This window comes from Heliangelus exortis, chromosome 27 (genome assembly GCF_036169615.1).
Source record: "Heliangelus exortis chromosome 27, bHelExo1.hap1, whole genome shotgun sequence".
Lineage (NCBI taxonomy): Eukaryota > Metazoa > Chordata > Aves > Apodiformes > Trochilidae > Heliangelus > Heliangelus exortis.
The window spans coordinates 3092286-3104473 of NC_092448.1; the positions used below are offsets into that span (position 1 = coordinate 3092286).

A 12188-nucleotide genomic window follows, 5' to 3' on the forward strand; every position below is an offset into this window, starting at 1 on the left:
GGAGAGACGGCCGGCCCCGGCCACGCCCCCCATCCCGGTACCGCCCCCGGCACCGCCCCCGCCCCCAGCACCGCCCCCCAAACCGGCCCCGCCCCCCGGTGCCGCCCCCGTTTCTGCCGCCGCCAGCGGGGCGGGGCTCGCGCGGTGCCGTGTGACGCAGCGCGTGCGTGCGCGGTTGCGCGGTGAGTGCGTGCGCGGCGCCGTGGGGAGCTGCGCGCGGCCTGGCAGGGACCCGGATCGGCGGCGCGGCGGGCGCGGCGGCAGCGAGCGGCGGAGCCCGAGCAGCTGGAGCGGGGCCCGGGGTTCCCGGGGACCCACGGCCGCCATCACGGATTTCCTGTGGGACAAGCGCACCGGGCTGGCTGCGAGGACGGTGCGGCGCGGGGCGCGGCGCGGCGGGGCGGGGTGGGGCGGCGGTAGGCCGCGGCCTCCGTGACTGCCGGAGGCGGCTCGGGGCAGACCCGGGACGGCGGCTCCTGACGGGGCCGCGTCGCATCGCGGCGGCCCGGGCGGTTCCGGGGGAACGCTGACGGGGCCGGATGGCCCTCGGAGGCCTCGGTGGGGCTCTGTGGCACCGGGGCGGGCGGTTCCCCACCCGCCGCCCCTTCGCTCGGCCCCGGTCTCCCGTTGCCCCGCTTCGAGGCCGGGCTCCGGTGCTTCCGCTTTTGGTGCGCGGTGAGGCCTCCGCTCGGCGGCCGCCATCATCGTCCCCAAACCGGTTACAGAGCTGCCGTGGAACGCCCCTGTGCTTCTCGGGCTCGAGTGGAGGGTGCCCGGGCCGGGCGTGCCGCCAGCGTCGCCCCAGTTAATTACAGACTGGAAGCGGCGCTCGGTGCCCGCCCCGGGCCCTGTCAGAGGAGCCGGGCCGGGGACACCGAGCAAAGCCCCGCAGAGCCCGGCCCTGCGCTGGGGGGTGAACCTTGCTCCGGTGTAACCGTGCTGAACGGAGCCTTGGGTCGTCACATCGCTGGGGTCGCGTTTCCCCCTCGGTATCTCTGCCTCGGGTGTCGGTGTGCAGGCAGGGAGGCAACCGGGAGCGTGTGTGAACCTTTTTTTGGGGGGGGAAAAACCCCCCTAGCATGGGGCTGTGGGTAGAGGGAACTCCTCTGGAGATGGGACAGGTTTTGATGCTTGGTGCTTCAGCACAAAAATGGGTGCAGGGAATGTCTGAGGGTGGTGAAGAGAGGTCTGGCTGTGAGAGCAAGATTTGAAGGATTGGAGCTGTGTGGGGGGTCACCTGGTGACCATTTTACCAAAGGGGCTTCTTCTTTGCTTCTCATGCATGTGTCCTGCCAGGGCAGTAAAGGTGAGCTCTCCTTCCCCCAGAGATGGGGTTTGTACGTGCCTCTGCAGGTGGATTTTGGTGCCTCTGCAGGTGGATTTTTGCTCCCTGGATGCCCCAGGGCTCTTCCTGCTCACATTGGGAATCGAAGGTGTCACTTTCTTGGCAGTAAACCAGAGACATCTGCCCAGGAGCTGCCCAGCTTGCTGTCTCCAGTCCACGGGGACTCTGGGCCAAGCACTGGAGATATCCTGAGCTCCATTTTACCTTCTCCCAGTTTTCCTTGGTGCTGCCTCACTGCTTCTTGGGGAGCACAGAATTTTAAAGAGAATCTGTATGCCCCAGAAGGCTGAATCATAGAATCACAAAATGCTTTGAGTTGAAAGGGACCTTAAAGATCGTCTAATTCCAACCTCCCTGCTGTGGACAGGGGCACCAAATGCTGTGGCCTGTAGAGAAGGGGGATGAAGGGGGAAGGTAACCTGGAAAGTAGAACCACAGCCTGTGTGGGTGGTCTCATCCTTTCTTGTATGAGGTTCTGGGATTTCTCATCCCCTCCCAAATCCCCCTTGTGCAGCCAGCTGTGTGCTGACCACCTCCCCACCCTGTGCCCTTGCAGCTCCTTGGCCAGTGACCATAGAATCACAGATTCCTTCAGGTTGGAAAAGAACCTGGGGAAAAAAGAACTGAGTCCAGTCATCATCCCTACTTTGCAAAGTTCTGCCCTAAACCAGATCCCCCAACACCACATCAAACTGACCCCGAGACACCTCCAGGGATGGTGACTCAACCACCTCCCTGGGCAGCCTGTTCCAGGGTCTCACCACTCTTTCTGTGAAATTTTTTTTTCCTAATGTCCAGTCTAAACCTACCCTGGTGCAGCTTGAAGCCATTCCCTCTTGTTGTGGTGCTAATTATCTGTGAGAAGAGACCAGCACCAACCTCTCTGTGTCCTTTCAGGTACTTAGAGAGAGTGGTGAGGTCTCCCCTCAGCCTCCTCAAACTAAACACTCCCAGCTCCTTCAGTTGTTCTTCATAAGATTTATTCTCCAGACCCTTCACCAGCTTCGTTGCCACTTGCTCCAGCACCTTAGAGAATCAGAGAATTGGCTGGGTTGGAAGGGACCTCAGAGCTCATCAGCTCCAACCCTTGCTCCACTCCCCCCGTGGTTCCCAGCCCATGGCACTGAGTGCCACATCCAGGCTCTTTTGAAATATCTCCAGGGATGGAGAATCCACCCCTTCCCTGGGCAGCCCATTCCAATGCCTGATCACCCTCTCCAGAAAGAAATTATTTCTAATATCCAACCTAAACCTCCCCTGGCACAACTTGAGACCTCTTGTGCCCTCTTGTCTTGCTGAGAGTTGCCTGGGAAAAGAGCCCAACTCCCCCTGGCTCCAACCTCCTTTCAGGGAGTTGTAGAGAGTGATGAGGTCTCCCCTGAGCCTCCTCTTCTCCAGCCTCAACACCCCCAGCTCCCTCAGCCTCTCCTCATAGGATCTGTGCTGGATCCCTTCCCCAGCCCAGTTGCCTCCTTTGGACCTGCTCCAGCACCTCTATCTCCTTCCTAAACTGAGGTGCCCAGAACTGGACACCATACCCAAGGTGTGTCCTCCCCAGTGCTGAGTACAGGAGAACAACCACCTCCCTCCTTCCACCTCACATTATTTCTGACACAACCCAGGGTTCCATTTGCTCTCTCAGCCCCCCCTGGGCTGGCTCGCATTCACCCACGTGTCAGCTATAAAACCCCCAGGTCCTGCACTGGTTTTTCTCTCCCTGGCAGCTGCCTCCTGAAGTCAGCAGCGTGTGTGTTGTCCCTGCAGATGCCTCACTCGAGAAGGTACCGCTCGTCGGAGCGCAGCAGCCGGGGCAGCTACCACGAGCGCTACAGGAGCCGCAAGCACAAGAGGCGGCGGACGCGGTCGCGGTCGAGCAGCAGCGAGCGGGACCGGCGGCACCGGCGGGAGGACAGTTACCACGTGAGGTCCAGGAGGTAAGGCTGAGGGGACACGGAGCCCAAAGGGGTTTGGTTCTGGTGGTCAGGCTGGCTGAGCTGTGTTCTCCCCTGTGCCCCGTGCTGTGGCTTCCTGGGAAGTTTGTAATTTGTAGAATCCCCGTGAGGTTGGAAGGGGCCTCAAGGATTGTCTGATCTGACCCTTCTAATCCTGTTGTTTGTGTGGTGTGTCACAGGATCACTGAGGCTGGAGGCCTCTGAGATCATCGAGTTGAGCCTATGACCTAACACCACCACATCAGCTAGACCGTGGCACTAAGTGCCACAACCAGTCTCTCCTTCAACACGTCCAGGGATGGTGACTCCACCACTTCCCTATGCAGTCCATTCTAATGTCTCAGTGCCCCGTCAAGTTGAGACTTCCAACTTTCCAAAGGGGAGGAATCCACCACTTCCCCCGGGAGACCATTCCATTGTCTGACTGTCCTCAGAGTGAAAAATTTTCCTCCAATCGGAATCTCCAGTTTTCCTCTTGTGTGTCCAATTGGAATCTCCCAATGAGCAGCAACTCATGCCCATTTCCCTTTGTCTTATCCATGTGACTCCTTGTAAACAGGGAGCCTCCATCTTTGTAACCCCCCTTTAAGTACTGGAACACTGTGATAACCTCTCCCCTTGCCCCTGTACTCAGCACTGGGGAGGCCACACCTCGAGTCCTGTGTCCAGTCCTGGGCCCCTCAGTTTAGGAAGGAGATGGAGGTCCTGGAGCAGGTCCAAAGGAGGCAACTGGGCTGGTGAAGGGACTCGAGCACAGGCCCTATGAATAGAGGCTGAGGGAGCTGGGGGTGTTGAGGCTGGAGAAGAGGAGGCTCAGGGGAGACCTCATCACTCTCTACAACTCCCTGAAAGGAGGTTGGAGCCAGGGGGGGGTTGGGCTCTTTTCCCAGACAACTTTCAGCAAGACAAGAGGGCACAAGAGGTCTCAAGTTGTGCCAGGGGAGGTTTAGGTTGGACCTTAGAAAGAATTTCTTTCTGGAGAGGGTGCTCAGCCATTGGAATGGGCTGCCCAGGGAAGGGGTGGATTCTCCATCCCTGGAGATATTTCAAAAGAGCCTGGATGTGGCACTCAGTGCCATGGGCTGGGAACCACGGGGGGAGTGGAGCAAGGGTTGGACTTGATGAGCTCTGAGGTCCCTTCCAACCCAGCCCATTCTCTGATTCTCTGAACTGAATTAAACCACCGAATCCCCTCTCCTCCCTTCCTCCCCCTCCTTAGCTATGACGACCACTCAGCAGACAGGAGGGCCTACGACCGGCGTTACTGTGACAGCTACAGGCGCAACGACTACAGCCGCGAGCGGGGGGAAGCCTACTATGAGCCCGAGTACCGGCATTCCTACGAGTACCGGCGCTCCCGGGACCGCGAGGGCAGCTACCGGAGCTGCAAAAGCAGCCGGCGTAAGCACCGGCGGAGGCGGCGCCGCAGCCGGTCCTTTAGTCGCTCCTCATCGGTGAGTATCCTCCTGTGCTGGGCCTCCCCTGTAACCTTTCTCTCTCCCAGGTGGCGAGCTGGGTAAGTAGAAAAACTCCCTTTTCTCTAATGCTCTCTTGGACACGGACAATTTTTCTCATTGAGAAATAAGTAAGAAAGTCTTGGACGCGGGTTCCCGGCTGCCGTCCTGGCACAACTCGGCAGTGGCCGGGCACGGCGGGCCCAGACACCTCTTTTAGTGCTGCCTGCTCAGGATGGGAGCCTGAGCCCATGTGCCTCGTGGGCTGGCGTGTCCCCCGGGGGTGCTGCAGCCCTTCCTCCCTGCACTGCCTTTGGAGATGCTCTTCAAGAGCTGTGTAGGAACCCCAGCCCAGCAGTTTGTTGTGTGAGAGCTGTACAGCGAAGGTTCAGCTGATCCCAGTCCCAGAGAGCTGGGCCTGCCTGCGACAGGGACCCCGTGGTCCCTGGTTTGGGCCTGGGTTCTGTGGCAGGAAGCCCCCCTGGCTCTGAGGGTTAAGTCCTGCATCAGAGCAGGATCCTTCTGGGGGGTGCCCAGGTGATGTGGAATGTCACACGAAGGAGCAGAGCTGGTAGACCACTCAATTCAGGTGGAGGCAGCAACCATCACAAGCTCTTCCAGCAGTGTCCCAGGCTTTCTCTTCTTGTCTGTTCTGCTGTTCACCTTCCACTTCTGTCAGACCTCAGAGACATTTTCTGCTCTGTGTGTGGAGCTCTCAGTGTTGTCTGGTCTGTTCTGGCTCTGTGTCCAGGGATGGGAGTGTGGGCTGGATTCGGGTCCCAAGTCTGCTGGCCGGTTCCTCTCAGGTGTGGGGATACTTAGCTGAAGAGCTGAAGGCAGGAATTTTCTCTTCTCTGGCATAAATCTCTTTATCTCATCCCAGGCTGTCCCTTGATGGGCCTCTGCTTCTCTTCTGGAAGTTAGTCCTTCCAGGGTCAGCTTCTTTGAGGGAGGGTCTAGGAAGAATGTGTCAGCTCTTCCCCCAGGCGTTCACTCGTAAATTCTCTCAGGTTTTGGATGGCTCATTTTACTGAGAGTTGCTTCTGAAATCTCTGAAATTCATCTTTTCCTGAGTGTTGGGGCTGGGGGAAGCTACATTGGGCAGTTGTTGGAAGGGGATGGGGAGTGTCCCAGCCTGGCCCTTGGCTTCTGCAGGACTTGCCAGCACCCACCTTCTGCTGCCTTTGCTCAGTGGCTGCCGTGGGGCTGCCATGAACCTCTCCTCGCAGCCACTGAGTGCCGGGTGGCAGAGCTGTGCTGTCCCGTGCTCTCATGGCTCTATCCAGGACCTGAAGGCCATTGCCATTCCTCTCCAAGCCCCCCTAGGAGCCAGAGCAGCTGGCCCTTCCTTTAGCCCTTGTTCTGACCCTCTCTGCTCTCACACTGGTTCGGGTGGGGCTGTTTGTAGGTTCTTCTTTTTTTTTTTTTTTTTTTTTTTTTAACCTTTTTTTAATTTTTTTTTTTTTTTTTTTGCTACAACGAAAAGCGAACTGGTTTTTTTTTTTTTTTCGTTTGTTTGGTTTTTTGTTTTTTTTTTTTTCTTTTCTGAGCTAGTGTGTTGTTATCTTGACATGTTCCCTTGCAATATCCCTATCGTTATATATTCCTCTGTGCCGTATGAATTGGCTGGGAATCTCCTCCTGCAACCCCTCCTCAAACAACCATGTGAATTTCCAAACCAACCAATGCGTGACGCTGGCTGCTGCGCTGGTTTGAAAATCTGATTGGTGAATGATGAATTCCCTGTCTGCCTGGGCCAGCAGCGGAGTCGACAGAGCAGCAGAAGGGCCAAGAGTGTGGAGGACGACGACGAGGGGCATCTGATCTATCGCGTCGGCGACTGGCTACAAGAAAGATGTACAGCCAAATCGTAACATAATTTAGCTCTCTAGTTAAGCTCCCATCGCAGTCGCAGATCTGTCTTAAATCTTTTCTGTTTTTCCTTTTTATTTTCATTGTTTATTAAAGAGAAACCCTCTCCTTTGCCTTCCCCTTTTGTTAAAGCTACGTTTTGATATTTTGTATTGTTACTCGAGTGTCAGGGTTTTTAGGGCTGTTGCCTCGTGCAGCCGGTGTCAGCCTTCCGCTGCTCCGGTCTCTCAAGCTGTGTGCAGGTTAGGTGTTGCAATGCATCCTCCTCTGCCTCGTGTACGCGCAGCATCCAGGTCCTGCTCAGCCTCTCATCTCTTTCCCTCTCTTCTTTTCCCTCCCAGATGAGATTATCAGCACTTTAGGGGAAGGCACCTTCGGCAGAGTGGTGCAGTGCATCGATCACCGGAGGTACGGCTGCTCCCGGGGCAGGGAGGGAGGGAGGTGGAGGTGAGGGGTGGGGAAAAGAAAGACCAGGAGGGCTTTTAAAGGTTTCAAAGGACCAGAAGGTTTTTTTTTAAAAAAAAAAAAAGGCTGACAACGGAGCCTCCCGTGCTTAACGTGAGACTGGGGGGGAAAATGAGTCTTTTGGTTTCCAGTGTTGGTCGAGGTGCTTGCCCCCCCCTCTTGGGTCACCTGTGTCAAAGAGGGGTTGGTGGGAGCCTCAGGACTTTGTAGGGAGGGCAAAGGCACTGCTGTGGTTGACACCTCTTAATTAAACAGCCATCTTCTGGCTTGAGGAGGGCTGTGCTGTGAACTCAAAGGATGTGGCTGGATCAGGAAGTCCTTTTTGCAGGGCACGGGCTCTCTGCCCCAGCTCTGGGGTGATCTTGTGCTTTCTTGCCTTTCCTCCCCAGGGGTGGTGCACGTGTTGCTCTCAAAATCATTAAAAACGTCGAGAAATACAAAGAGGCTGCTCGACTGGAGATTAATGTGCTGGAGAAAATCAATGAGAAGGATCCCGAGACCACAAAGTGAGTGTTAAAAGTAGGACAAGCATCCCCTTAGCTGCAGGGCTGGGATGAGAGGTGATTGTTGTTGTGATTGCTGTGACTGAATCCAGCTGTAGGTTTTTGGTTGGCTCGCTGTGGGATGCAGGCAGAGCAAGGAAAGGAGGGACCTGGTGCTGAGTGGTGTGTGCAGATCTGTCCCGAATTGGGATTTTTCTCTCAGTCTTTGTGTCAGGATGTTTGACTGGTTTGACTACCATGGCCACATGTGCATCTCCTTCGAACTGCTGGGGCTCAGCACCTTTGATTTCCTGAAGGACAACAACTACCTGCCTTACCCCATCCACCAGGTTCGGCACATGGCCTACCAGGTGTGCCAGGCTGTGAAGTGTAAGTGTTCACTGCTCTTCTCTGCCCTAGTCCTTGCCTGACCTGGAGGGCTCTGAAGCTCCCAAAGTAGCAAATTTTGCTGTTGTGCCAATCTGAGGCTGGTTGTCTCCAGACAGTGAATGTGTGCTTAGAGTGAATCCTTTCTGTTGGCCTGACTGCAATGTTTTCTGATGCATGTGGGCTGGTGGTAGCTCAGGGCACTTCAGCATCCGCCTTCACACACACGTTTTGGTGATGAATGTGATAAATCTTTGTGTTTCTGCTGAAGCATCTGGGTCTGGGCTAGCCAGGCTGTTCACACTCAGCTCTAAATGTGGGCACTAGGAGGAAACTGAATTAATGATGTTGGCTCTTTGGGTGGGCGAAGCTTCTCTTCTGTTCCCTCACCCCAGCTCTGTTTGCTTCCTCAGTTCTGCATGAAAACAAACTCACTCACACTGACCTCAAGCCAGAGAACATCCTCTTTGTCAACTCTGACTACGAACTCTCCTATAATCTGGAAAAGGTAATGGAGCTGCCTTGTGTTTCAGAGGTTGGGTTCTTGGTGTCCCTGAGGGTCACCAGAGGGTGGGAGAAGCTGGAACATGACCCCAGGAGATGCAGGGTTGACCAGCAGTGTTCATGCTCTTGTTCAGGGCCTGCATGAACACCCTGTGTAGCCTATAAGTAAACCATAGGCACCACAAGTTTACTCCCTGAGAGTTTCTCTGGGGGCTGTGCCAGCACTGAGGTGCCCTCAGAGGGCCTCCCCTCCCTTGGCAAAGCCTCAGCTGTGTGAGGAAGGGGCTAAAGGCTGCATCTCAAAATCCTGGAGTAACTGACACTCTTCTCCCTCATGAAGAAACGGGATGAGAGGAGTGTGAAGAGCACAGCCATCAGGGTGGTGGACTTCGGCAGTGCCACGTTTGATCACGAGCACCACAGCACCATTGTCTCCACCAGGCATTACCGGGCCCCAGAGGTCATACTGGGTGGGTACCTCTTGGTCCTTCTGCAGGGGAAGGTGTCCACCTCAAAGGCACTGGGTGCTGCCTGGTGGATTAAGGAGCATTTTGGCTCCACACCACTCAGTATCTGTCATGGGTTCACCCTGAGAGATGAGGAGGACTTTATTTAAAGTGCTGAACTCTTTTTTTTTTTTTCTGGGAGGGTCACCAGCATGTAAGTCAGTGTTTTGGCTTTGCTACCAGCTGGGCATTCTATTGGCACTCTTGTGGCAATATGGGAATTATATTGCCACTGTTGTAGCTGGAATGGGAATTGTTTTTCCAGATTTGTTTGTTTTTAAAAGGGAGATGGAGTCTTAGCCCATAGCTGAATCTTTGAAATGAAAACCATTCTTTTTTAGAGCTTGGCTGGAGCCAGCCCTGTGATGTGTGGAGCATTGGCTGCATCATCTTTGAGTATTATGTGGGTTTCACCCTGTTTCAGGTGAGAACTGTGTGAAAGAGGATGTTGGCTGTTCCCCAGTGCAGCCAGGAGCCTCTGTGTTCCCTCCAGCACCACAGCCTTGTAGAGATGACCAAGGTGTTGCCCCTCGAGGGGGTCTGACCTGGGTAATGCCTGGGGCTGGAGGTAGAACGACTGGCATCTCTTCCCTGCCCTCCCTTTATGTTTCCCTCTCTCAGACACATGACAACCGGGAGCACCTGGCCATGATGGAAAGGATCTTGGGGCCAATTCCTTCTCGGATGATCCGGAAGACGAGGTGAGCAAGGGACCCCTGAGCACCCCAGCCTTGCAGCTCTCTCCTGCTTTATGGGACCCCTGAGCACCCCAGCCTTGCAGCTCTCTCCTGCTTTATGTGTGACCCCTGAACACCACAAGCTTGCAGCTCTCTCCTGCTTTATGTGTGACCCCTGAGCACCCCAGCCTTGCAGCTCTTTCCTGCTTTATGTGTGACCCCTGAGCACCCCAGGCTTTCCATCCTGCTTTATATGTGACCCCTGAGCACTAGAGGCTTTCCAGTTCTCTTCTGCTTTATGTGTGACCCCTGAGCACCCCAGCCTTGCAGCTCTCTCCTGCTTTATGTGACCCCTGAGCACCACAAGCTTTCCAGCTCTCTCCTGCTTTATGTGTGACCCCTGAACACCACAGGCTTTCCATCCTGCTTTATATGTGACCCCTGAGCACTAGAGGCTTTCCAGTTCTCTTCTGCTTTATGTGTGACCCCTGAGCACCACAGGCTTGAAATTCTCTCTTGTTTTTTGTGTGACCCCTGAGCAGCACAAGCTTGCAGCTCTCTCCTGCTTTATGTGTGACCCCTGAGCACCCCAGCCTTGCAGCTCTCTCCTGCTTTATGTGTGACCCCTGAGCACCCCAGCCTTGCAGCTCTCTCCTGCTTTATGTGACCCCTGAACACCACAAGCTTGCAGCTCTCTCCTGCTTTATGTGACCCCTGAGCACCACAAGCTTGCAGCTCTCTCCTGCTTTATGTGTGACCCCTGAGCACCACAAGCTTGCAGCTCTCTCCTGCTTTATGTGTGACCCCTGAGCACCCCAGCCTTGCAGCTCTCTCCTGCTTTATGTGTGACCCCTGAGCACCCCAGCCTTGCAGCTCTCTCCTGCTTTATGTGTGACCCCTGAACACCACAAGCTTGCAGCTCTCTCCTGCTTTATGTGACCCCTGAGCACCACAAGCTTTCCAGCTCTCTCCTGCTTTATGTGTGACCCCTGAGCACCCCAGCCTTGCAGCTCTCTCCTGCTTTATGTGTGACCCCTGAACACCCCAGGCTTTCCAGCTCTCTCTGAGAGCCCAAGCTTTGAAGCTGCCTGTTGAGCCAGTGCTGTCAGTGCTGCTGCTGCAGTGTCCTGAGCAGCTGGTGCTGCCAGGGCTGGCACGTTGCTGTTGCTGGAAGACATTTGGTGCTTGGGTTTAACCTGTTGCCACCTCTTGCTCTGACAGGAAGCAGAAATATTTCTACCATGGCCGCCTGGACTGGGATGAGAACACTTCTGCTGGTCGTTATGTTAGGGAAAACTGCAAACCACTGCGGGTAAGGTGGGGTGGGCAGGAGCCACCTGGTTGCTTTATCCTTTTCTCATTGCAGAGTTCTTTTTAGTGCCTGCCCCAGTTGTGAAGATTGCTCCTCTGGGCAAGGTGGGGCCACCACAATGGGCAGACCAGTGTCTTCCCGAAGGAGCCTTGGCTGTCCCAGGCAGACTGGGAAGACTTCATCAACCTGAGCTTAATCTGAAGTGAAGGAGGAGAAGGAGGAGGAGGAGGAGGAGGAGGAGGAGGAGGAGGGCACGGAGACCTCAGGAAGTGCCTGGGAAAGATGGGGGTTGGGTAAAAACTCAGCAGTCCCACATTTAGTAAAGCAGCCCAGAGTTCAGGTCTAGGATGAGCTGAACAGAGCAGCCCAGGGGATGAGCTGTGATGGGAGGGGGTGTGCTGGGCTGTGACCCCTCCTCTCTGTCTCCTCAGAGATACCTGAGCTCGGAGGCCGAGGATCACCACCGCCTCTTCGACCTCATTGAGGGCATGCTGGAGTATGAGCCCTCCAAACGCCTCACCCTGCCCGAAGCCCTCAAACACCCCTTCTTTGACATCTTGGAGATGGAGCCCAGCACAAAAATGTGGGACTCTAGCAGGGACATCAGCCGGTGACCCCCCCGGGGCCAGCCTGCCCTCAGATTTTAGCCCCCGTGGAGGCCCCGTGCGATTTCTATTCAGACACTTGGTGCTTTTTTTTGTTTTGTTTTCTTTCTTTCTTTTTTTTTTTTTTTTTTTTTATACATGATGAGGATTCCCACCTCCTCCCCCCCCTTCCAATATGTTTGTAAAGCTGTTAATATGTGAGATACTGTAAATAGCCCATATTCTATATCAGCCTCTGAGCACCACAGGCCTCACCTCCTGCTGTTGCTGCTGTTGTTACCACGAGGTGAGGGGGTCTGTGTGTCTGTGCTGTACATAACCTCTGGTCTTGCTTTGTCTCCTCTCCTGCCCTCCTCCTTGGTGTAAATAACTCCAGGACTCCCAGCTCTCTGTAGCTTTCTCTGTTTCCTTGTAAGTTATGAAACTGGTGGGACTGCATGGGAATTATTTTTTTGGATCAATGTCATAGCCCATCCCCACACCAGAGTTTTATAAGAATTTTGTACAGTCTTTGTGAAAAATAAATATGAAGTGAATAAACCAGCCTGGATCTGGGTTGGGGGCAGTCGTGCTCATGATGTGCAGTGATGCTGTGCTGCAGAGGGGAGGGAATGCACAGCATGGGGG

The 12188-nt window shown here is 55.1% G+C and overlaps 1 protein-coding gene across 4 annotated transcripts; it reads left to right on the forward strand.

The window, feature by feature from the left end:
- The first annotated feature begins 142 nt into the window (after positions 1–142).
- CLK2 (CDC like kinase 2) lies at positions 143–12104 on the forward strand. Of its 4 annotated transcripts, XM_071727324.1 has the most exons (14): positions 143–373; positions 2144–2242; positions 3110–3279; positions 4517–4751; positions 6512–6608; positions 6965–7031; positions 7478–7594; positions 7794–7960; positions 8371–8465; positions 8802–8931; positions 9309–9391; positions 9589–9668; positions 10866–10956; positions 11388–12104. In XM_071727324.1, exons 3-14 carry the CDS (start codon positions 3110–3112, stop codon positions 11568–11570), a joined length of 1515 nt encoding a protein of 504 aa, XP_071583425.1. In that variant the 5' UTR covers positions 143–373; positions 2144–2242; the 3' UTR covers positions 11571–12104. The 4 variants fall into 4 exon arrangements, with proteins under 4 accessions (XP_071583425.1, XP_071583424.1, XP_071583426.1 ...); XM_071727323.1 differs by lacking the exon at positions 2144–2242; XM_071727325.1 differs by lacking the exon at positions 2144–2242 and having other exon boundaries at positions 6515–6608.
- The last annotated feature ends 84 nt before the right edge of the window (positions 12105–12188 follow it).

Excerpts from the sequence above, each read along its gene's own strand:
- CLK2 (XM_071727324.1), top strand. The coding sequence starts at position 3,110 with ATGCCTCACTCGAGAAGGTACCGCTCGTCGGAGCGCAGCAGCCGGGGC. Across the intron at positions 7,961-8,370 it reads GGTGTGCCAGGCTGTGAAGT|TTCTGCATGAAAACAAACTC; the intron begins GTAAGTGTTCAC and ends TTGCTTCCTCAG. Across the intron at positions 8,932-9,308 it reads GGCCCCAGAGGTCATACTGG|AGCTTGGCTGGAGCCAGCCC; the intron begins GTGGGTACCTCT and ends ATTCTTTTTTAG.